The sequence below is a fragment of the Brachyistius frenatus genome, unplaced genomic scaffold, assembly GCF_029030835.1.
Source record: "Brachyistius frenatus isolate BFR_SWC_R1_liver_20210118 unplaced genomic scaffold, ASM2903083v1 Contig_6, whole genome shotgun sequence".
NCBI lineage: Eukaryota > Metazoa > Chordata > Actinopteri > Embiotocidae > Brachyistius > Brachyistius frenatus.
This window is the reverse complement of record NW_027210605.1, coordinates 6,532,689-6,558,977: the sequence shown is the minus strand read 5'-3', so window position 1 is coordinate 6,558,977 and position 26,289 is coordinate 6,532,689. Positions and strand designations below refer to the sequence as shown.

Genomic DNA, 26,289 nt, shown 5'->3' with positions numbered 1-26,289 from the left:
TCCCTGAAGGTTATTACTGCATGGAAAAGGTGTCTCGTTGTTAGGAAAAGGAGATTTAAAAGATAAAAGTCAATTAACTGTCTTCTTTTGTATCTGGCAGCCTCTTGGCTAATTTACTTACTGTTACCAATCACAGCTCTGGCAGTTTTTGCCCCTGTGGGTCAAAGCAATTTGCCTTTGTTCACAAACAGCCCATATCATTCATACCCCCACATGCTGGGACCCGTCTGTCTTTTACAGCCCCAATATGTCTTGTTGTCATCATATAGCACTATGATTGTGGGGGATGTGCGGCATGTCAGGGGGAAATGTTTTATAATGCTGTTAGCATTTCATTTCCATCATTAATAACCATCAATCAGGTTCACGTTCTCTCTATTCAAATTTTCTCTGTGATGAGAACGTGCTGCGATTTTACATCAATCCAACAAGTTCCATGCCTCACAATAATTGGTGCAGAAAAGCAGGCGGGAGAACGAGCGGCGTTAATATTAAGATTGAATTTTTAATGCTGTAGCCAGAGACAGTATGTTTTCGAGTGTCTGTCTGTCCGTACATCTCAGGTTTATGAATGCAATAACTCAAGAACGCTTTGAGGGAATTTTCAATAAACCTGACACAAACGTTCACTCGGCCCCAATGATGAATTTGTTAGATTTTGGGGGTCAAAGGTCACTGTGACCTCAAGTCTGTCCCATTGTTGTCATTCAGAAAAAGATAGGGAGATTGCAACCATATTTCACTTACAGTCGGATACTGAATTGGTGACACTAATCTTGTGTGATCATCTTGAAACTGTGGTGATGGTAAAGATCTTTTGTGCTGTCAGCCTGAAGATGTGTGTGAAGGATCCACATTTTAGAATTTGTAGCTTCTTTGCAGCATCATCCATATTTGAAGCTTTGTTTACTGTCTCGGCTACAATTTTTTTGTATCTGTCAGGATCAGCTTTATTGGCCAAAATCCCTCAAAGTTTTCACTACACATTTAATATGAGTCCTGGATACGGGCCGCAGCTTGACTAGCTGGTGAAGGCAGACAACCGCGAGGTGGTATTATATGCCACTTACAGTATATGTTGGTATGAACCAGCCTACAACTTGTTAAATACTTTAATTTAATTCACTTTAATTCAGCCAATAAAGCATGATTCAAGTGAAGTCTTCATAAGTTGTCTTTCATAATACAGTGACACATTAATCCTTTATCAATGTGCGGGCCAGAGTTTGATGATTTTCCAACTTTGTCTTGTGTTCTAGGGTAAAATGACCACCTGAAAACTGTGACCTTACGCAGTAATACAAGTATGTTGAGAAAAGAGGACAGAATAATGTTGAGATTTTAGATTGTGACATTAAAGCATTATAAATACTTCATTACTGATCACTTGTACAAACATTTCTCCACTGATAAACAGTTAAGAGAAAAAGTTGCAGACTATGAACTCCTTCTGACCCCTTTAAACTTAATGCAGTATATACATGGATGCCTGTGTAGCCACCACAGAGCTCCTCTGATGGGACAGAGAGACAGGTGGCTCTGAATAATTATCAGGCATAAAGTGACACCTTCCAATATGGCTGGAACTGGAGGCAGAGGAGGAGGAGGCTGGGCAGGAAGGCTGACTACTGGCAGGATACAGCATCGACACTTTAAGCTATCACACCTCGATATATTTGGTGACAGTGTTTGTAATTAGCATCAACACAATCAGAGAGCGTGACAGCAGTCTACACATGGCCTCAGGGAAACAGAAAATAGCTTAATAAAGATTCTCAGACTGAAAGAAATGTGAGCTAAGAGTCATCAAAATCTTTCTTTCACTAAGTCGCCAGCAGGTGGTGGTGTAACCCAGGGATTTTAGCATGAATTTCACGTCATATTCTGGACTAACACAGCAGTTTACACTGTTTAGTGAGTGTGACCGGGAATGGATCAAACCAAAGAGGGAAGTGATATTAGGCTACTGACAGATGTAATGTGGCGTCACAAGTACAGGATAGACGGTAAATAATAATTATGATCAGATAGAGGTAATAATATTATGGCTTTTTGTAGAATATGGAGCACAAGATGAATCAGAACCGGTGGCAGATGGATCCATTTATGATTGATTATAATAGACTGATGTCATGTACCTCATCAAAAAGCATTTTCAGCTGCAAGAGCATAAGTGTGGTCAGGAGCTGGTGTAGGTTCGTAAGGCTAGATTCAAAACCCCAGTTCCAGTTTATGCAAAAATGTTTTGGTGGTCTGATTCATGATGCACCACTCAAAACTGGGAAACCTTCTTCATGGCTTTGTGCACAAGGGCACAGTCATGTCATGAAACATGAGAGAGCCGTCCATGAAGTACACTGTTGTTTAAAATGGTTTTATCTAAATTGGATTTCTATCCAACTTATATCTCATCATGGATCAAGTTGTAAAATATAATCGGTACAATTTCTGCCTCCACTTTAGATAGATAAAAACCTACATTTAAAAACAACAATACTTCATTGTGCAGGTTTTACAGGTGCTGTTTTTTTATTTTTTTTATTTTATTGTTTCCTAGAACAGAAAAACAAAGAAAGTTGTTGTTTGGCTACATATTGGTTGCTGAGAGAATCTTTTTGTTAATATGTATATTTGAATTTGGGTGAACTAGCCCTTTTATTATTGAATCTGATTACATCAAAAAAATCCTTCATTTTTAGATATGTCAAAATTGTTTTTACGCTGCACTAATTGTTCTACAGCATCATACAACCTGAAGACAGGTTCAGGTTGTATAATGCTGTGTTGCAACTTCTGTGCCCTGGTGGTGGAAATATGAATCACTGAGGAGAAATAAAAACAGCAGGGGAAAAAAGTTACTTAAATGTTTTTTAATCACCCCCTCCTTCACATGTGCTATTGACAAAAGATGCACCCTGTACACATCATCATCAGACACTGTTGGAAATCATTTTTCTTGTTGAAACCACGAGACTTGTTGACATCATCATGAGGCCGGGACAGCTTGATCAGTACTGGAGGTGGGTACAGCATAACGTTTTGTGCATTTATTGCATCGAAAATCATACATATAAATGATAGTAGTGCAAATATACTCCATCATAACTGAGGAGATATCTTGATAGTCTCAGCTAGTGTCTTGTCAATACTTTGTATTGCATACAGAATTTAGGCGAGTGAAACGCAATAGGAAATAATAATTGTAAAAAATTGTGCTTTGGACATCCAAAGAATAATTCACTTTTTGTAGAAATTTCCTGCAATAAAAACCAAGCTAATAGGAGAAGCTGATACATATCGGAGGTTTTATCGAAAAAAACGGTACTGTGCTCTCTGTGTTTCATCAAGCAGAAGTTATGCATCTCAAACCTGGTCCTTCAGAAATGAATGTGGGTGCCAGTGGAAGCAACGTGTACTGTGGTCCTAAATAAGCAGTGCATCATTCTAAAAAGAGAGGACAGTACACATAAACACATGCTTTCTGAGGGCTTGAATATAGAACTGTGTGCTGTGGCTAAAACCCCTCTACACTCTGTCAGCATGTGCTGTTTCTGTGCAATTTGATAATAATAATATTAATGTCTGCATATTGAATATTACAGTATTTACAACTCAGCCTTGATAATGCATATGTAACTGGTTATGTTTTACTCTGATGAGTGAAGGGCAGGGCTCGTGTGAGGATGGTCCTAAAAAGCCCTTCTGATGAAACAGCAATACAATGTGTCATGCACATACTTTAGATTATTTACATGTATGGTATGTTAGCTGAACTCTGTAGTTTTACATGATACAAGCAGTTGCATTAAAGTGAGTATTTTAGTGCTTATTGAGATTTGTTTTTTAGTTACTGTAAGACATAAAATGGAGGCAAAAGAGAGGCAATTGGTGGCTATGCAAAATTTGGAAATTGTACATATTCTTAATTTGTGTAGCTACATGTATAATATATATCTTGCAGTTTGACCAGAGAATTAGCAGTGGATAAAAGACCTCGGCCAACAGAAATACATGGAGTGCATGGAGGTCATCCTCCATCCACTGAGAAGCCTTTACTACTCATGCTGATTTTCATGTCAAAACATAATAAAATAATCTGCTAGGTTTATTAGGAAGTAACCCTTTACTACATGTTGATTTGCTCAGAAACCTCCATGTTAAGCAGACTGGCTTCTTTATCACTGAGCAACTAAACTCTGACGCTAATATCATCAAGAATGACATTTAGAACACATGTTGAGGTCACATTTGATTGTGTTTATAGTACTGTACATTGTTGTTGGAAATCATACAGTGAGTCCACTGAATGAGGAGTTTTCTTATATTTTCTAGTCCATTTTAGAAAACTCAAGATTAAATCATCTTTTGTTTTTTACATCTCTCATCAATTTATTATGTTGTTCTAAAAAAAAAGTAATGTAGAAAATCTGGTTAAAAGAGTAAAGTTACTTAAAAAAATAATTAAAAGTTTAAAAGCCATCTTTAAAAGCCTTTCTAAGTTAAATTTGAGACTTGAGGAATACTTTTTGTACGTATTTTTTTTTGAGTAACCTTCAAATGTGTTAAATATCAGTGAATCTTCTGATAATCTGTTTATGCTACATATTATGTTTCTGGGTGGATCAAATTGGGTCATATAGAAGAGTTTAATGAATCATTTTGGGATAAAAAACAAAAAACAATACTACAGAGCAGTAACTGATATATTATTAGAAGAAATAATTACACTAGATATGATAAATTACATTATGTTTGAAGCCAAACTTGATTAGTCTTGCACTTGTGTATTATTTGTTGGAAGATACTTTCTGTCTCAGGAAACTGTTTGAACTAAGTTTTAGGATTTGCCTCCGACACCCTGCAAACAAACCAGTTATTGTAAATAATCCTTCTGAAGCCAGTGGGCCAGCACTTATACATTCACAGCTGTGACAAAAATGCATATAAACTGTGTGCATGTTCTGTGCTTGTTATACTGTACATGGGTTTTGCATTACTGTTGCTTACAGATGTGATCAGCTATACTGAGAGCAAAAGAATTATCGAAAGTAGTATAGGTAGATACTGAAAACATGTAAATAGAAAGAATAATTTTAAAAGGCTACATGATAAATAAGGAGTGAAAGTGATAAATGAGGAAGAATGTTTTTGTTTTCCTTGGTTTTCTTTGGGTCTCCCCACACAGGGGACACCATGACTCTGATAGGAGCAATTGTGCCTTTGAGAAAACATTTGGTTAAACATTTGGAACGACAGCTCACGGAGAGCTACAGAGATGGAAGACGTACAGAATTGATTTCCTGTCACTCTCTGCACTCTTTGGCCGGAGGGAAGCGAGGTGTATCAGACATATAATCCTGGCAACCCTGCACTGGGAGGATATATGGATGCTATACTGACAGCTCTGCTATGCTACAGCACTGTATGCTAACATACTCTGACTTCACAGGTGTGTCATTTGTCTACAGCGCAAACTGAATCAGCCCATGTGTGTTTTGGACAGCAGCTTCTGGGTGTCTGCACACACATGGGCTGCCTCAGCTTTGTCAGGTGGGTGGGATGTGGCTTCCAGTGTGAAAGCAGGGAGTGGGGAACAATTCAGGGTGGAGGGAGGGGGCAGGTAGTGAACAGTGACTGCACTGCTGTACTGGTTTTGGTTACCAGTGTGTGTGCAGCTGTAGAAAGCGGCCCTGAGTTGTCGCGTGACGGTGGGAGCAGGGAGCTCTTGCCGAGGGGGCAGCAGTGAGGTGGAGGCTCCTCGGTCTGTTCTCCCTCTGCTGCTCCTCTCTTCCTCCCAGCTCACCAGCCTCCTGCTCTTTCTCACTCGAGGAACTCTGCTGCTCTTTCTCTCTTCTTTGCCTCAGGTGCGGCTGGAGAAGGTGGTGGCTGGCTTTGGAGAGATGAGGGCTGCTGCTGCCCCCTGGTGGCGCTCTGGTCCCTGTGCTCTATGACTTCCTGGTCCAATCCCAGCACAGGATACTCCTGCAAGAGAGGACGGGTAGTTTTCAAGAGTCAGTACTCTTACCAGAAAACAATAAACAAAGATCTGAGCCCAAGTGAGAAAGAAAAAGAGGAAGACCTGTCGACTCACCTATGTCTGCAGTAGTGATCATTCTATCAACTCTTGAGTCTCAGAAAACTATCATGGACACAGGAGGCAGAAAAATTAATAATGCAGCCAAAATGTTAATAAATGCAGCATCAGTTGTGTATTCTCTTACCTGTTGGCTGGAATTCGCTGAAGGTGGGGTGATCACGCTTTGGTCCAGTAAGGGGTTAACTGGGGCAGAACAGGGGAGATGTGTGGCTCGCCAGTAAATTTCCAGATACTCTGCAAGGTGGTCACATGCATCTTCCAACTGGTTCTCATCCAGGATGACATCAAACATCTCCTGATGAGTCAAAAGACAAGAAAAGAGGAGTTACACCATAAAAAGATCATTACATAAATTTCACCTGTATTTCCAAGAGTAATTTCTGATCAATATGAGTAGGACTTTTGGACATACAGGTGGACACTGAGCCAGCTTGTCCCCTGCCATCATCTGGACGTTGAGGTGTTTGCTTTGTGATTTCCCTCGAGATTTAATCAGCCTATGAAGAACCTGTGAGATGAGCCAAAGACAAAGATATTCAAGCAGCTGAAAAAAAGATGATTACAAATATAGCTCTTAATTTATTCAATTTATTAATTTGAATTTGAATGTTTCCTGTTTTTCGTTTAGTATTGGGACATCTCGTTGGAAATCTGAACAAATTCTTCCCTCCTCAAAGCTCATTTTAACCTCTATGGAGGGTCAACTTGCACAAATTTTAAAACCCACATGAACATAACATTACATTTTTTCATTGATTAAGCATCTATTTTAAAAAAAATAAGCGAAATATGCTCATCACAAGCTGTGACAGTTAATCTTCAGATGACTGAGTCCAAAACACAAAGACATTCAGTTTGCAGTGAAATAAAACCTAAAAGATCTATAATATCTGCCACACTGGAGAAGCTGGAACCGGAAAACGTTTGACTTTTACTTGAATAAGCAACCAAAATAATTAATCACTTAATCACAAATTAATTCCCATTTAATTTTCTCTCGCTAAACTAATTAATTATTCTAGTGCTTTGGCTCAAAATTTTGTAATAATTAACTAATATATGTGCAAGTCGAGTCTTGGATGTCATAGTGAAATTCATGTGCGCTCTACTTTAGGCGAGGAGACTTTGACGTAGACGATGATGGGAGCCAGAGAGGTTTTGAGGAGTTGAGCTGGGTGGTTGATGGTATCTGCATCCAGGACGACCAGCTGAAGAGACTTGGCCAGCTCGAAGATCCTCTCTATCTCACTCTGGACCTCAGCTTTGAACAAACCAAAGAGAGACAGCGAGACATATGAGCCACTTACTTAAGTAAAGACTTGACATTAAAGACAGAAGAGACATCTATTCTGAGCCGGTATTAATCCTTATTTCGCAAAAACAGATCAGAGACAACTTGTTCATCACTCACCCAGACTGGAGCGAGTGTTGGATCTCTCCAATATGGCCTTCTTGTTCAGCACCGAGCGCTTTGCCAGTGACAGATCAGCAGTCACCCGTGTAATAGAGATCCTACAGAAGAAGCATCTTATCACATCACATCCACAACTGTTCCATCTCAAAGGAGGAGATGAACTTGTACTCTCTAGCAGCTAAAAATAAATCTTCATCATCATGTGTCCTATCGACCATGAAACGTGATAGGCAGAATCCCACAAACATATCTGCGGCTCAGGCACAGTGATGCTGTACACTGAGCTGCATCTGCAGAGAGCAACGCAGACAGCCAAACCCACCTGCCGTCAAATCTGTGCTTTAGGAAGTCAAACAAGGCCTTCTGCATCATGTCTGTTACCTAGGAGACAGAGACAGGAAGAAGGAAACAGAAAAAGTGAGGAGAGACACGTGTTATGAAAAATACATATATCAATGCAAACATACTTAGCCCCACATTGTTTCTTATGTTTCACTCCCCTGTGATTTAACTGTCACCTTAGTTCAAGTCTCTCGATCTGGCATTGATGGTCACAATATGATACATTTATAACACACTATAATGCAGTTGTAGAACTAGAAGGTCCCTTTTTTTTTTTAGATTATTAATTTACAGTATTTCTCAACAATTATCTTTTATGAAAGCACATTTTAAATAATTCCTGTGTATTATTATATTGTCATTCATTATATTATTAGCTTTAACTTATGGATGCCTGGCTTTAGGGAAAGGAAATGGATACAGCATAGTATCCCGATATGTTGTGTGGCAATATTGTATTGACACTCGGATGCCAAGAATCCATACTTTATTACGTAAATAAATAAATTTGTCAGGTGCATTCTGTATTTATGTCAGGTTTTTAATGACAACTCCATTGTGCTGCTATATAAATAACTGAAGTGAGATGAACAGACTGAAAACTTAGTTTCATCAGATAAGACAAATGTAAAATAAAGTATCATTTGAGGCAATAACTTGTAGTTGAAAAAAAAATATCTATATATATATTATCGCAACACTGCGCATATATTGTTTAAGTCATAATATGATAATATTGTATAATTGGGCCTTTGGTAATTCCCACCCTTTATTCCACCATTAATAATAGTTACATCTGCTTACTGCTAAAAGTATTTATTCAATGTTTCTATACATACAATGTATAACTAAATAACGAGGTTTAAAGTAAGGTGTTGCTTTGATTTTTGAGTGTTATAAATAATCATCATGAGATTTATATTATCTCTCTTAGAAGGGTGAAATGGTTAAAATGACAATGGATGGAAAAAATTAACGAAAATATACACAATCATTTCGCACAATATAACAGGACTGAAACAACATTAAAGTAACCTCATCCTTTCATTTTAAAACAATTTCATTCTATGGAGGAAGAACAGACAGATACATGAACGTGAGCACCATTAGCAGACCCCCTCCACTGTTTCTCTTAATGTTAAATCACTTGGATGAAGGCTGATTTCAAATCCATCATCTGAAGAGTTTCTCCGTGTTTACCTTAAATCAGCTTAATGTACCAGCAGGATGTGTGATATGACAACGAGAGCCAGTTGAGGTCTAGTATGTAAACTTAGACGAGTGTGATGTGGAAACTGGATGGCTCCTGTGCACACACACTGAAGACCAGGCTTTTAAGTGAAGTAAGAGACAACAATTAGTTACACTTTAAAATTAAGCGATCTTTACATATTCAGTGATTCTGGATTTTTCAAAAAGGAAGATGGAGTAGATGTAATTTTAGGACTTTAATTTAGTAAATAAACAGTTAGGTGGAAAAACCTTGGACAGAGACAGCGTGTGTTTGCTTGCATACTGTATGTTTGCATGTGCACTGTGAGGATTCGTGAGGTGCTCTATTTTCAAACAGTCCTGAAAAATGGATAGCCTTTTGGAATAGAGGATGAAGCACACAGTGGTGTTGCTCCTCCTCAGTGCAACAGAGAGGTGGAGAAACAGCGAGAGGGTACGGTAGTGCAAAAGAGGAAAAAGGGGGGAGGCAATGTTGATGAACACTGGTGAGCGGACGAAAATAGTATGTACAAGAGAGACAAAGCAGAGAGAAAGAGAATGTGAGGGAGAGAGAAAAGGAGGCTGGCTGCCGTTCACCACTGGAGCATCCCCAAAGCACATCACCAGAGCGATGCATAAATATTTCACACACACACACACACACACACACACACACACACACACACACACACACACACACACACACACACACACACACACACACACACACACACACACACACACACACACACACACACACACACACACACGCAGAAAACAAACGGCCTGGCACACAGCCTGCGCAGTCACAGCGGAGAGACGAAGGCAGAGAGAAAATGTGGAAGCACAGAGACACTGTTCAATTACATGCCTCACATTTCAGCATATTCATCCACAGAGTCAATCGAAACTGACGTATTCTGAGTTTAACTGCAGTGTGTTTTCATATATCTCATGCATGTGAATGTGTGCGTTGAGTATAGGAGAATTTCACCTACAGTGACTAATATAAAGTGGCACACAAAGCAAATCTGTATCACTCAAATGGATCTGAGATGCTTGTTGTGTTTGCTATAATTTCATCAGGATGTGACTGCGGTGTTTAGTAGAACTGTTAATGAGATAATGGAGGCAAACTACACAAGTCCTTCTGGATCAGAAAATACAGTCCAGATTAAACTGGAACAAACAAAGGCAGTCCAGAGCAGAAAAGACCAGAGGCTAGACTCAAACAAACTCAAACAGTTAAATATGTCTAATGTGTGTATAACTGTTATTTTCATTGTTGAATAATTTACTAATAGTTTATCTACCAATTCATCAAATCATAGAAAATAAAAGGCTTGAAATATGGATACATTCCCATTTCAAATTACTGCTGTTTTCCATGACGCCTCAAAATAGCCTGTTTTTTCCTAGAACAAAGAGTGAGTCTATAGCCATGCTATATTGCAGCTCTGTGGGCTGCAGTTAGGCACAGTGGTGCTTTGAGCTTAGTGCTTATGTCAGCTTACTAATATGCTCACAATAACAGTTTGATAATTAAACACAAATTACAGCTGAGTTTGCTGGGAGTCTCATTTAGTTTTGCAGTGACTGTATTTTGTTATAAACCAAAGAATTGTACAAATTCAGATGCTCACCTGATAATGGCAGTAAATGAAAAGTCAGTCAGCCAAACTTATTGTGATTCATCTTCAGGAGAACATGGATTTACGTATCAACTTTCATAGCAAGAGTTTGAAGACATTTTCCTCAAAACCATAAGTGTGAACCTTGAAGTAGCCCAACTGAAAAAGGTAGGGGATCCCGAGGCTGACAGACCCGATGAAGAATGTTGGTATAAACCTTCCAATGACCGACTATTTCAGTAAACATTCTTTTCCTTTTTCACTATATGTCTGTTTTATAGATCTCCATCACTACAGGGAACTCGAAGCAGAAATCTACAAGCATTTCACGTTTGGATCCGGCAGTAAGGCAGAACTGCTTGGTTCTTTACAGTCTCTTGCAAGGATTTAGCCATTTTAATGGCTGGGCTCATCTTCCCACAAACAAATGTTCCACCAAAAGCTCCTCTGACACTATTTCGCAAGGACCACGCTGCTCCAGATAATATGCAATGTGCAAGAACATGCTCGACTAGGGCATCACCAAAATCACACCATGAAAGTCTGAATTTTCTGATTGTCTGTTGAGACATTTCAGTGCAGACCAAAGTGGTGATTGACCAACAGACCAGCTTTGCCATCCTTAGAGCTATGCTGCTAGCATGACTGAAGCATTATCAGTTTTCACTCAGTTAATGCTCATATCTCTGCACTCGATGTTTGGTATTTTAATTATTAAATTAACTTGAGTCTCAAAGGGTTAGGATAAAAAAATTCACTTTGTCGCCCCTAACGGTACCACCAAAAGAGACACTGTAGCTGACAGCAATATGCTCCGATACTCCATCTGATCTTACCGGAGAAACTGAGATTAATAGACTGAAAGACAGCGCCAGTTGTCACTGACATCCTATAATATGTCTTGTACAAACAAAACTCTTAAACATAAATTTAAAGGAATCCACATGTTGAATTTTTTTTTTATTGACTAATTGCACAAATAATTTCAACTCATGCTCCACATCTGACCACATCCAGGTTATTACTCCAAACACAAGGAGACACTTGAGTAAGTAGAACCGAGCAGGAATAACTGAGGAACTGTAGACTCACCTCGTAGCCTTTCAGTGAGGGTCCCACCAGCACCACTGGCCGCATAGAAGGAACCACATCATATGGAGGAACATGTTCAGTCTGCACAGTCAGCGGATGGACGTTTGAAGGGATGCAGATGACACACACAATTAGATAACACACCATAAAAATGACAATCAGCTGTTCCTGTCACTATCAGAATGCAGAAAAATGTAGCTGAGTACTTAATATGGTTCTCAGTGATACCCAGAGGAAATGCAAACATACCTGTTTCTGCTTCTGTTTGGCTTTCAGAACAAACAGAATGAACATTGAGCCAGAAGGAGAAAAGATATGACAATAAGTCACTGATTCAGTAAAAATATTTGGAGATTTGAGGCTTTGTAAAAGCACAAAGATAACTTTTAATGACTGTCGCCTCTTGTTAAGTGCGTGTTAATTCACGAGCTCTGATCTCAATTCAGTGGTCATCTCATAAAAATAAAGCTTAGTTTGATGTAAAGAGGAAAACAAGAGGAAGTTTTGAAACATGTTTTACTTCTGAAGCGCAGGAATAGTTACTTTATGCAAATTTGACCCTGTGAGGTCATGCAGTCCCAGCAGGCAGACTCAGCAGCAGGACTCCTTCAGTCCCACTTACCTGCAGATGGTGGGGTGGACCTCCAGCCTCCGGATGAAGCGTTCCCTCCTTTCCTGTGGAGCAGCATAATGCAAAGCTTCATTATGCGTGAATCCCCTCAGGAGGCAATTTAGAGAGAAGGACTTCCAAAACAGAGCAACACAAGAGCAAGAACTAGTTACATCTAAAAGAAAGTTTTCAAAGAGAGGAAGCTGGTGGAATTAGGGCAACAGAGTGACAGAAAAGGCAAAAATACAGAGACAACCAGAGGAGGAGGAAAAGAGAGATCTCCCAGAGCTGGGTCACCTCTGACCTTGCTGCTGCTTTCTGCTCTTGTTTTATCCTCATGGCCTCCAGTTTTACTGGACTCGGGATGAAAGTGATGTCTGCCCCTTCCTTCACCAGCCGACCAATCCACCAGTCATTGTTGTATTTCTGTGTGAAAGTGAAACAGCTTTTATGACTCAGAAGTTATGCTGTGAAATATGTTGAGATGGTTTGAGTTTCATTTTTTTATTTTTTTTTATTCTAAATTAGTAGTAGTGTAATGGAAAAATATTAGTCCTGAATCTTAAAGCTTCTCACCTCTTTTATGTGCAGAAAGTCTTTGGTTTCGAAGTTAATAGCGGAACCTTGGACTGGACAATCTTCATCCAGGGCACCACAGTAACTCACATTGGTTTTTACTGCAAATGCTACAGGTTTAGACTGTTGGAAGACAAAGAAAGTAAGAAAATATAAATGAGATATATGGCAATATGCAGTATATTTCCCGTGACACTCACTATTATGATGATTGATAATTATTAAATATTGAGTATTTCACACATTTCACTTACAGTTTTCCATGAACTGAAGGTGAATTTAAAGACAAGCATTGACCTTTGACTTGAAAGCTCTCACCTTGGCTCTCTCCAGCTGTAGCTGAGCCTGGCGCTCGGCTTCACGCCGAGACGCCTCCTGGTCCTCCTCCAGGGACAGGTCGGAATCAGAGGGTCGACTAGTGTAGGAATCGGCTGAACCCTGAGAGGAGAGGAGAGGAGAGGACAGGAGAGGAGAGGAGAGGAGAGGAGAGGAGAGGAGAGGAGAGGAGAGGAGAGGAGAGGAGAGGAGAGGAGAGGAGAGGAGAGGAGAGGAGAGGAGAGGAGAGGAGAGGAGAGGAGAGGAGAGGAGTATAATTATTACTGCCCAGACAGAGTAAATAAATCCCCCTTAAAATATATATGTTGATTCACCACAAATACCTACGATGCAGCTCCAAACAGATCGACTACATCTCCCTCTGTGTCTCCCGTGTCTTTCACCTCTCTCTGCACCTGCCTGCAGCTTTCCAAAGCATCTCTCTCAGGGGAACATGTGCGTGAGTACTGCAACACTAACAACCAACACAACCTTGTTGTCTACTTATCCACTCAGCCAGGCACACCATATGTTGTCAAAAGTCCAGTTGTGAACCAGGCATTTTGTCAGATAGTCTAATGCTACAATATCCAGCTTTCTAACCATTTTCTGAACTCCAATCTGTATCAACACAAGTTGTGGTATAAGAATTGTGTCACAAGACAGACACATTTTAAATACATGGTCTGAGTTTAAAGTTTGGGTTATAAATTTCTATGTAAATTAAAAAATAGCTGTAATTTAAATAAGAATAATTAAAAAAAGAATATTTACAAGAGAATGCATAAAAGTAGTTTTTTTCATATTTTCAGACACAATTGTAGTTCAAATAAAATTCAGCATTTCTGTCACATTTTAAGACACATTTTTTGTTATGAGGTTATGATTAATAACTAAACAGAAAACAGTTACAGAAGTAATCAAACCACCTTTCAGTTAGTGGAAATAAGACTATTACTATTAGTACTTTCTAAATGTAAAATTGTCATCTAAATTTTGAGAGAACACAAACTGACATTTCCTAAACTCAGCTGCAATCTGTCTGTACATATTAATTCAGTACAGACAAATTCAGATAAAGACGTTGGTTTTTTTTCAAGTACGACAACTCCAGAAAGATACAGAACTTAACACCCTTTTTGACTTTATCTATATGTAAATGAAACTCACAAACATCACCTCATAGATTCTACGCTTGTCCTCTCACTCCATCAGCCCCGTGCTCTTCCCCAGTAGCTGCAGTCCCAGTTGGATGTGCTACTGGAAGACTCCTCACGTACCAGACAGGAGCACCCACATAAGACAGCCAAATATAGCTCCAGAACAACGTCATCCTTCTTTTACCTTTTTTTCTCCCACCTGTCTCCTCCTCCCCTCTCTCTTCCCTCCCCTCTCTCTTCCCTCACCCCCACCTCCTGCCTTTGCTTTTCCCCCGCCCGCTCCCCCCCCCAAAAAAAAAACCAAAACAGTTTTTAGCTGAATCCAGTGCAGAGTTTGAGGGTATCATTTGAATATCAAAGCCTGCCAGAGGTGGAACAGAATCTGAGGCGTCTACAAGCAGAAGAAACAAAACCTAATTAAAGCACGTAAAGTTTTGCAGATGGATGAAGAGGACAGATATTCTGAGGTACTGAGTCTCATTGGCACACACTATCTATACATTATCGCCATTGATAGAGATTGCATCCACCGGTCCTTTTCCTTTTTTCACTGTAGGTCCTTAAATCCATCACACTGCTGCTTAAAACTGAATTGATTCCAAGATGAAAAATATAATTTTTTTGCTGCCTATTTGTTTTCTTTTGAGTCGTGCAAGAGTCTTACAGAAATTCACATGGCTGATGCAGAGAATCAGACATTAAAAATAACATAATGTTTCCATATATCTACAGTTTCTAACAAAGGTCTCAAAGTGGCCTCCACTGACAAGAATGTGTCAGACTGTAGAGTAAAATGATTACAGGTAAGTCAGTTCAAGTAATCACTTGACAATAAGTGTATATTTCATTACCAGTGGCAGAGTGGTGTCACCCTGCTAGTATTGACAATACCTCCAAATTATTTATAGGCTTACTGTCTGAGCTTGTGCTGAAAAGAGTAACAGCAAAGTTGCAGGTCACAGATTTTTAGCCTGCATAGGTTTAATGAAATTTGTCAAAGACTTTTTAAATGATCTCCTGCTAACTGATTCAGCCTTTGTGATGCTCTTTTTCTGTCTACCCTTCATTCTCTCTCTCCCTCAGTGCCTTTCAACTACAGTACATGATACGTGCTTGATATTCGCATGTAGCCAGCGTAGACTTGACAAACATCACCTAAATAAGTCCGGCACATCCCATTGTGCTGTCGTTCAAAACCAAACAAAGACAGAGACATTTCAGACTATTGCCTGGTTTGTCTTTCTCTCCATGTGCATAATTTAAGAAACTAAATGTCATCAGAACAGAGACTAAAATCCATGTATCGTCATCATCAGATAAATCAAAACATACCTGGTGTGTGCATGTTGAAGGATAAACTCTTTAACATTTTAAGATACCGTGTCAAATTACTGTAAATTAATCCAATATACTGGATGGCAGTATTTAGTAATATGGCAGAAATCATTGCAACATGGAAAAAAAAATCAAGCCACATCATCAAATTCAACAATATATCTAACCACAGTGGCTCAGACAAACTCACTCTACCTCACTCTAAAAACACCTTCTGCTCACCACACTATACTGGGATCAATAGTGGAATGTAATATAATCACAGACACACAAGTCTCAGTGTTGAAACAGCATTAATGTGTCTGGCAAACTCACAACTCCATTGTTTTTTTTCTGGCTGTCCGGACTTCTAAAAACAACAGACACCCACTCACGTCCTCAAAGCGAGGAAACGAGGAACAAAGACGGGTAACGAGAAATCCCTCATGCTGGAAGTCCAATTAGAGACTGAAACATGAGATGATGGCACTGCAGCAGTTGTAGATTTTCACCAGCAGAGGGAAGCAGGAACATTACAGACAACTTGCCTTTATCAAAGAACCAACTGTGAACAACACAACACAATTTTAGTGACTAATGGTTGTGTGTTTAAACGTAACATTCATGTTTGAGGTAGACTGTACAATATTTGGCAAATGTATAGAATTGTTACGTGCGGATTGATGTATATATGGTATATCTATTTAAATAGCTATTGTATTTTCTTTCAAAAATTATAATCCTGTCTTTGTATTTTTTTTTTTTTTTTATTTCACAGTGGACTGGTGTAAGTAGCTGTTGCACATCTAAAATAACAACATAAAAAAGCAAACAGAACCACAAGTTTGTGCTTTAAAAGGTAGGAATGACTTCATGAAAAGGAGAACATAACAACAGATGGGCTCTGCAGAGCAGCAACAGTAATCTATGCGGAGTTGAGATTAAAAAACAAACTGGATGTATGTCCAAAGAAGGTGAAGAGGAGGAGGGAGGGAAGAGAAGACAAGTGGCGAGAGATGCTGGCAAAGTGAGTGAACCAGAGTAGACTTCTGTTGAGACAAGAGTGCGAGGGGTGGGAGAGCTGAGGAAAACAGGAGGGAGATGTCTCAGAGCAGACAGATGGGGGACTCATGGAAGAAAAGGTTGAGTTTGCATGCAGAGTGATTAAAAAAAGGGGGGGAGCATTAACAGCGTACCTTGTTACAGATGAGTCCTGTAGCGCTCGAGTCGGAGGCAGACATGATTCTGCTGCCAGAGCTCTCTTCCCCCCATTGCAAAGAAAAAAAAAGCAGAACCCTCCTCCCGTCAGCCCGTGGTTACAAGGGGGAGAGAGAGGGAGGCGCGCTCAGCCTAAGTGCTTCACGACCGTTGCTTTGCTGCCTCAACAGTCATTTCCTATACAAAATTGATGCCCTGACTGCAGCACTGCTGGGTACACGCCCGCATACTGGTAGTGTGTGGTGGGTTTCTCTAGCTTCGAGCCAGTCCTCCTGTGAGAGGGGGAGCTCCTCTCCTCTCCTCTCCTCTCCTCTCCTCTCCTCTCCTCTCCTCTCCTCTCCTCTCCTCTCCTCTCCTCTCCTCTCCTCTCCTCTCCTCTCCTCTCCTCTCCTCTCCTCTCCTCTCCTCTCCTCTCCTCAAATCTGATATATCCCTCTCCAGCATCACTTCCCTTTCAAGTTTTTACATATATTCCTCTCATGTCAGGAATTGAGTATAGAGATCCTGAGAATATTAAATAAAATCTGGTGTTTACTCTGCAGAGTATCATTTTTCACTGTACCGGCACAAACAGAGCATCTATAAATAAAACAGAACAAAGACTGAACACGTCAGCCATGCTAAGTGATAATAACAATGATGAGCGAGAAAATTCTGAGGAATAATCTGTCACCGTCGTTCTGCTGTCAATTAGTGTCTCCTTTTGCTGAACAAAAACAGCAAAATAGCAAAATCTGAAGTCTAAAACCAAGTCGGAGTAAAGTTATGGATGAAAGAGAGGTGACATGAGTGAGGAGACGGAAACAGGGAGAGGAGAGGAGTAGAGGAGGGCAGGGCTGTGCCCGCCTGCCTGTCTGCCTGCCCTGCACCATCCTCCTGACAGGAAGGTGATGCATGAGCCTACAGAACAGAAATGCAGCGGTGAGTCAGCAAGCAGCCATCCAGAGCCCATCAGATGTCTTAATAAGCCAGTGGAGAGTTCTCTACTGTAGGAGACAGCCTCGTAGTTCCTGGGAAGCCGGAGCTGTATTGCCTGCTCTTCAGGTCGCCCCGGGACCTGAGGACCCTACTTTGGGGTCCATTATGCTGGCAGCGTGCTCACATCCCACCCTCATTCAACTTTGCCTGCTTAAGAATTAAGTGCACTCTACCAAGGCTTTTAGCAAAAATGTCTCAGGGCTGTATTTCTGCACGGCTTTTTAAAATTAAAGGGAAGTAAGCAGGCAAGAACACAAACACACACACACACACACACACACACACACACACACACACACACACACACACACACACACACACACACACACACACACACACACACACACACACACACACACACACACACACACACACACATTATTGTAGTTATTGCAATAACTCTCAGATGCCTCTGGTACAAAGAAGATGTGGTGATTATATTTTCATCATTAGTGCTGTGCATGAAGCCACTGTTGAGTTACAGCACCAAACAATAGCAGAGGAATGAAAACAGAGCAGACAAAAAAATAGAGCTAGAAACAGAGAGAGGAGCAAAAAAAAAAAAAATGCTAATTTGAACAACGGAGCAACACCGAAAACTAAAACACGAGAATTTGTAATAAATATTTAAGATCATGTCATTTATCTGCCTTGGAATGGGTAATTCTTCTCTTTTTATTTTAAACTCAAGTGAAATAGACAGAGTAAGATGGAAGAGGAAATGGTGAACGAATCAGAAAAATACATAGATATTAAGGAGAAAAGAGAAGAACGCTACGAAACCATTGGAACAACAGGACGAGAGATTAACAGGAGAATCTTTTATTTTTTTTGCTGTTCAAATGCTCTAATTTTAGCTCTCCTCTCCTCTCCTCTCCTCTCCTCTCCTCTCCTCTCCTCTCCTCTCCTCTCCTCTCCTCTCCTCTCCTCTCCTGACAGACTGGGATTGGCAGTGGGGAGAAGACAGTGGAGGATTGTCAAAGTTCACTGAGTTTTGATGAATTCCCTCAAGAAAGAGCAAAGCAGATTTGAGACGGGCTCAGCTGCATTCACTGATGCCAGATAGCCCATCTGAATGTGAACTAAGTGCTGATATGGAAAAACAAGACCAGACAGCCATTGAGACTTGTTTCTAATCAGCTAACAGCATGCATACTGTCTCTGCAGTGAAGTCTTACACGATGATGCAGGGGGACTTTTCTTTAGCGTTCACAAAGGCATTTGCAATCACGATAAAGAGAGAAACATGTATGCAAACACCGGAACAATTTTTTTTAAAACTTGTTGTATTTCAGCCATGCTTGTTTCCAACTCTCATCAAGGGATGGCTATTTTTAAAGATCTACTGGCAAAATACAAAAATAGACTTCTAATGGTGACAACAACATTTCTTTTTTTCTTTTGTTGTTCACAGGTTCCCTTTTTTCATTTTAAAAATGCCTCAAATAACAAATGCAGTCTGAACATTAGAAGAAGTTGTTTGAACAGAACAAGTCGAATGGGTACAAATCTGACCTTGGATTCAATGCCAACTTTCAGTACTGAAAGTACATTTTGTACCAAAACAAAGTATTAAGGTTTGATACCCAGCCCTTAATTTAATTTTTGCTGAGCACTGCAAAGCCATCCAAGACAACCATAGTCTTGTTCTGCAAGAAACTGAAAAGGTCTGCACCAACTGGGAACAAGTGGCTTGTGAATGAGCACTTCAGAACAAACTGAGTTCCAGATCTTCCCCAAAAATCTGGAGATTTAAGCACAGGATCTTCTTGTCCGTGTTTCCAGCCTTTTAACTTGTGAAGAGGCACCTTGCTATCTGTGTGCAGTCGGAGCTGAGGCAGCATTACAGGCAGAGGTGGATCATTCAGAGGCAGAGAGAAGTGCAACCAGATCAGGGCAGAGTGGATCAATACGAGAGCCACCCAAATTGATACTCCATACTGTCCTTAGCAGCTCCACCCTCCTCCTGCTCTATTGTTACCTCAGAATACATTCTCCCGGTCTGTAATGAGCCCTGCAGCCTATAAATAAGCACTTCCAAATCATTTCAAGTTAACTGTTTTCTCACCAAGGACACCAAGTTCTTGCCGTAACTCCAGTCTATGTGGAGGACAGAACACATCTCGTATTAGCCAACCACACAGTGCCACTAATGCAACGATGACGATGTAAAGATGTGAATCATCACAGATGGGTTGACAGTGAAGATGGCATACAGTGGAGGGAGAGAAGCAGGACGCAGCGAGCCAAGCTGGGAATCGCTATCTTTCATCCACGCTGTCAACTTGGCCTTGCCGGCTACGCTGTGCATACTTAGGCTTTCATCCCCCGAGGGATCCCTCAACCTGACTTCACCAAACTGCTTCAAAGCGCAGAGAAGGCTGGAGCTAACCCACATAAAGCTGTGTACCTACGGTGCAGCGCAGACTTGCACAGTGCCGCATCCTTCATTAAATCAGATGTGTTTGTTAGAAGCTGACCTGATTTAGGCTCTAGGTTTGAGTTAGGCCTAATTGCTGCATCTTGACAAGTGGGCTGAGCTAACTGAGAGAATGTCAGACTTATCAATATGTAATGGTGCCCTACATAATCACACTTTCCAGCTTTACATCGGAAAAAAAACTGCGCTTTTGTTCAAGTCTTAAACGTTTTAAGTCTTAAACCTTTTCAGTGACTACACATTTGGTCTATCAGAATACTAATTATTTGTGATTGCAGATGTTACAGATGTTACAGTTTAGAAAGCCAGATGAAGAAAAACCAGAGATGTTTGATCAGGTAGAATAGAAAGTTGTCCTAGATTAGACCCATCGCATGCATAAATGAGAGCATATTTTCATGTGTGCGGACTATTTTCGTGTAGTAAGTTAATTACAAAAACACTGAGACACAGCTTCTAAACAGGAACTCAAAGATGCTGGAACTGGAATCTTTGGCCCTCCCAACATTGCTGGTTCATCAAATTTAATCAAGGCATTGCACACTGAAGTGCCAACACCCCCCCCCACACACACACACACACACACACACGCACGCACGCACGCACGCACGCACACACACACACACACACACACACACACACACACACACATACAAAGCACTTCGCTCCTCACGGGACAGGCTTTTAGTGCTCTGTCTCATGCAGTATTTAATTGACCCCACACAGGAAGCCTAGCGGTCCCAAATGCACTCCTTCCCCCCACCAACACAGAAAGCATGAACGCCTGCGAGTATGCCCACAGCTTCCCAACACTGCTCCACTGTCACACAAATACACTAAATGCCATTTTCTGCTTTAATGCAATTCAAACTTTCCACAGACATGTCAGTGCTGACGGTGATGAATATGGATACTTATCAGATTTGTTGAAAATGCTCAAATGTAGATAAAAAAAAAAAATCGTGTTTCTCCTCATTGACAGCTGCATGCATCAACCACATTTTTCAAACTTTCAGTCAAAATTAACACAACCAAGTTGAAAGATTTTCCAAAGTACACCTACATCAGTGATACCATTTGAACAGGTACTCTTTAAAAAGCATATGGAGACCGATTATTTGGTTTATCGCGGCTATCTTTGCAATTTGCAGCTCAGAGATTAGATGTCGAAGAGATAGCAGTGTACTCACTCAGATAGAGGTTGGAGAGCACACTCCCCGTCTCTCTTGCTTGCTCTCTCTGCTAGGCAGTCATGGTGTGCGCTCTCTCCTGGGTAACACTAAAGTGTACTGTAGCGTGCTTGTAAGCAGTCTATCCCTCTCTCTTTCTTTACACACACCCTCCTCCTCTCCCATTCTCCACCACTCTCAGTACACAACCCTTTGCTACGTCAGTGAGGCTCTCTCTGCTCCGCATATCATCCTTCCCACCCTCTCTCCTCATTTCCTCCCTTCCCATCTTCTCTACCTCGCCTGTCCAATGGGACTCTGTATCGCAAGCACATGCTAAGTTCATTCAGGACTCTGTCATAATGGACCACTGCGCTGTTTCAGATGACCATGGGATGGTATGTTGGATGCTGTTTGTATCGTACAGCCACAATCAGATACAAAAACTGCAAAGTCACAACACACTTCATGATCCAAAGACTCACACAAGCAAAAATTAAGTACAAAGTATTCATAAAGCAACATATTTTAATTTTAGTCAGTTCTCAGAATTCCAACAAGAACATAATAGCCAAAAGTATGTGGACACCTGAATATTACACCCATACATACAGTATCTCCTGAACATATCACTCCAGAACCATTTGCATCAATATGCCCCACTCTTCACTGTGCAGGTAAGTCAAGTTCTTCTACAACAAATAAAAACATATTTCTGTCACTTTGTGTATGGGATCATTAGGGTTGTGTTAAAACTAACTGTCCCTGCCAAAACCAGGTAAAATGGACCCAGACTAAAGCTACACACACAACTAAATGGACAGCAGTGTCTGTTTATAACCACGAAGTGTAACTCACTGACACAAAGACAAAGTCTCAGAGGGGAACATCAACCATTTCTACAGTCCCATCACGTCTTTCTTCGGCCACTGTGGATTTCAACATGTCAAAAGTCAAAAGTTTAGAGAGGGGAGAGAGTCTGATGTTGATGAGGGGATATGAGGGCTATGTTCGACATGTGGCGGCATCCCCAGCGCAGCCCTTTGTTCACCGGGTGTGTTCTGTAAGATGTCATGGCTGGCTGTACTCTGACAGCTGCTCAGCGGCTAAACGTGTGCGTTATGGTTGTGTAAAGATGCAGATACTTCTTGTTACCGTATAAACCAACCAAGAAAAGAAGGGTGTGTCTTCTTTGTGTGTTAATTTGTGCTCAGAACGCCTTGCATTAGATACTGTGTAAAATCAAACAACATGCATCTAAAAACCAACCAGTCTGAAACCATAAAACCATGACTATGGGTGATGTGAAATCTTCAGCAAGGCTGAGATTCATAATTCATAGGATAGATTGCGGGAAACAGTGAAGCAGAGGAGAAAAAAAAAATAGAAGGAGAGGGAGACGGAGGAGGCATCCATTCGAATTCTGCATGAGCAGAAGATGTGAATAAAATATGAATGAATGAAGGTTGGAAAGTTAAACTCCACTGTGCTTTGCACTGAGCAGGAAAAAGGCAGAAAAAGGAGAGAGCAGCTTTAGGAGCTGCACCCAAGCATTGAGTGCAGATGTCTGTCAGCCTGTCCCATATGAAGCGCCTCTGTGGGCAGAGCTGCTGCTGGTGCATTATGGATGAGGGGCTATTTTAAGGCGCTGGGGATGCTCTGTTTTGATTTTTGAGTGGAGGGAGATGACACCTGGCTGCTGCCAAATCCTTTCATGAGGTTTGTACAGTACTTGATGGGTTCAGACATGCAGGTACAGAATGTGTTCCAGCGCAGACCTGATCCCTGTTTGAAGTGTACAGGCAGAGAGGAGGGAGGAGGTAAACAGACCGGGAATGCCATTGAAGCGAGTGAGAGTGTCACCAAGCAGCATCTCAAACAGACACTGTACATTTTGTAGCGATAAGCCACACACACACACACACACACACACACACACACACACACACACACACACACACACACACACACACACACACACACACACACACACACACACACACACACACACACACACACACACACACACACACACACACACATACATAATCTCTGGTGTTGTGGTCGTTCACTGAGCAGGTAATTTAACCATGACGCAGAAAGTTGACTTAAACTTCCAATGTAGTGTAATTTTAGAAAACGCACATTAGTCTGAAGTCACAAAAAATTATGTTTTTTGATTGATAATGACATTGTTAAACCAAGCAGCATGGACTGTATTGTAAGAGAGGAGTATAATAATATTAACATACTTATGCAGTGTAAATGTGTTACACGGGTGCTGACCATGAGGAACATGGGCATTATTATATACACATATGCTGCAAGCTTCAAATTTGTTTTTTTGTGGCCTTAAATACTGTTCCCATAAATGACAAATTTTAAAGGGTAATTTATAAGCCTTAAACAAAATAAAGGTGGTCTTCATGTAACTTAAATGAAAATTGCTAAATATGGATGACAACATCATATTTCAAATCCACACAACCAATCTTGAAAATGTTATTAAATCGGCTCTCCGCTGAAATTGATGACGACTACCAGTCACACACTGAAGCAAATGATGGACACACTGACAGCATGGTCAAAACCGTGTGTCTTGACTTTTCAATCACCTTTAACACAGTCCAGACCCTCTGGGTGGGAAACAAGATGCAGATGGACGCCCTGATGGTGTCCAGGATGATGGATTATCTCATCAGTAAAACACACTTTTCAAACCTATAGAGACTGCGTTCATTAGAAAAGATACAGTATCTGTCTCTCTATCTATCAAGTCTTCAGAAATCAAACCAGCATGAGGGAACAACCTAAAGAGCGACAGGATTTCCTTTGATTTGAAAATCCTTAAGCTTAAACAAGCAATTCGGCAACAACATCTATCTCGTTATGTTATCAGACTTTTCTATGTAAAAAACTAATTTTCTTTTATGAGTATTATCAAAAAGTATTTTTTTAATGAAAAAAAATAAGAGATTACAACTTTGATTACTATTAATATTCAGATTAATGTTATTACATATAATGCACAGCTATTACATCATCACTTGCCACATACAACAATGTTACAGTGGGAACTTAACCTTAATATGAAACTTTAAGCATTTCATTTATTTATTTTTGCCTTACACCTGTCACTCAGACAGAGGCATGGCTTTCACTTGTGACGGTTTTTGTCTTTATTTGAAAAACTGCATTTGTAGATTTGTTGATGTCACTCCCTGCAAAAGACTAATGAGAATCTAAATTGAGGTTTTCACAACTAGATGTCTGGTGTGCTGGTTTGCATCATTAACTTTATGAGCAAAAAAGTTCAAATGTGCAGAAGGCACTGCGAGTCTCATTAAGTAAAGCAGTGAGGGAGAGCTGGGAACGGACAGTCTGTACAGCTACAGCAATCTGAAAATTATTCACATGCAAATATGAGAGTTAAACAGTTTTATCACACCCTTACAGGATATGTGATAAAAGAAAAAAAAATTTTTTTTAATCTGAATGCAATTACTGTTGCTTATCCTGGAGCAGAAACGCAATTATTCTCCGATTACCTAATAAAAGATAAAGTGGGAGCGTAAACAGACCCACAGTCCATCTGTTGCTCCAGCTGACCACTTCTATTATTTTGGTCTAAATGGATATCATGGACACTTAAAAGCCCAGCTCATCTGTGTCTAATTTCTGCTGGCACACTGACAGTGCCAATGCATGTCAAGGCTCCTCCACACCGAAGTGAAAGATTCCCAGTGAGGTCAGACTGTCTAATTTAATTACCAGTATCGCAACACGGACCAGCTCCTACCTTCGCCGCTTATTTATGTCTGGACTGTACAGTAATAAAGGACTGCACGACGCACGCTGCTTCAAACCATACAGCACAGTGACAATCAAAACCGTTAATTACCTTGATCACCCTCTAAGGAGATCCAAAAAGAAGAGGAAAACACTGAAAATAGCCCACCTCGTTCAGCAGAAAGACGCTTGAATTGGTCAGGGACATCCGCAGTTAACAGGGATCTCGGTCACCACAGCCCAACTTAAGTGAAAAGCTACAGTTTTTTACAGTGCAATGCATCAACTTAAAGGCAGAGCACCGCGCCTAGTCCAAACATTTTCACAAGAGAAGACGGCTCGGATGCGACTCAGCGCTTCATGGGGATGTGGATCTCCGGCAGCATCTGCGCTGCAAAATCTCCAGTTTCTGGGTCCACGGACGACATGATCAATGACTGTACACAAAGCCATATACGCACGGACACACGGATGGATAGATTACAGCTTTAGTAATAAATTATGCAAGACCTGCACTTTTCCCACAGCCCAGTCCCCCAGGATTTCTGTGGCTTCATGTTGGATTTCTATTTTGAATCTGAAATACATGATTATTATTAGGGAGTTTGGTGTCAGCCCTCTTAAATTTGTGTCCCAACTGATATATGTGAAACTGGACGTTTTGTGTTTTTTCCTTTCGGTGTGTGGCTCAATATGTTTTCAAACCAGCTTTTTTTTTTTAAATGTTTACAAAGCATATGTAGCCCCTCAAGCTCAAGGTTCAGCAGGATTTATTGCTCAGCATGAAATTAATGTAATGGGAGGTGCCGTTAATTTAAACCCTAGATCAGCCTGAAATTTCATTACATACTGGAAGAAAATTAAACAGTCTATAATGTCACATGTAAATATGCAAGTCAATTTATTGAATTATCACACATCCAGATATTTAT

At 40.5% G+C, this 26,289-nt stretch overlaps 1 protein-coding gene across 3 annotated transcripts; it reads right to left on the bottom strand.

Moving 5' to 3' along the window:
• Window positions 1-2,855: 2,855 nt before the first annotated feature.
• On the bottom strand, window positions 2,856-25,692 carry cacnb3b (calcium channel, voltage-dependent, beta 3b). 3 transcript variants are annotated; one of them, XM_069688868.1, is made up of 14 exons: window positions 25,527-25,692; window positions 13,293-13,412; window positions 12,975-13,097; window positions 12,703-12,824; window positions 12,411-12,463; window positions 12,038-12,057; window positions 11,789-11,869; window positions 7,834-7,892; window positions 7,509-7,609; window positions 7,207-7,358; window positions 6,510-6,605; window positions 6,222-6,392; window positions 6,092-6,139; window positions 2,856-5,982 (listed from the first exon to the last, which is right to left on the bottom strand). In XM_069688868.1, exons 1-13 carry the CDS (start codon window positions 25,563-25,565, stop codon window positions 6,110-6,112), a joined length of 1,167 nt encoding a protein of 388 aa, XP_069544969.1. In that variant the 5' UTR covers window positions 25,566-25,692; the 3' UTR covers window positions 2,856-5,982; window positions 6,092-6,109. The 3 variants fall into 3 exon arrangements, with proteins under 3 accessions (XP_069544969.1, XP_069544967.1, XP_069544970.1); XM_069688866.1 differs by lacking the exon at window positions 25,527-25,692 and adding an exon at window positions 16,960-17,218; XM_069688869.1 differs by lacking the exons at window positions 6,510-6,605; window positions 25,527-25,692 and adding an exon at window positions 16,960-17,222.
• Between the last annotated feature and the right edge of the window lie 597 nt (window positions 25,693-26,289).

Coding starts and splice junctions, on each gene's coding strand:
- cacnb3b (XM_069688866.1), bottom strand. CDS start 17,004: ATGTCTGCCTCCGACTCGAGCGCTACAGGACTCATCTGTAACAAG. Junction 12,058..12,410: donor GTCCACCCCACCATCTGCAG/GTAAGTGGGACT, acceptor TTGTTCTGAAAG/CCAAACAGAAGCAGAAACAG. Junction 6,606..7,206: donor TCAAAGTCTCCTCGCCTAAA/GTAGAGCGCACA, acceptor CTCATCTCACAG/GTTCTTCATAGGCTGATTAA.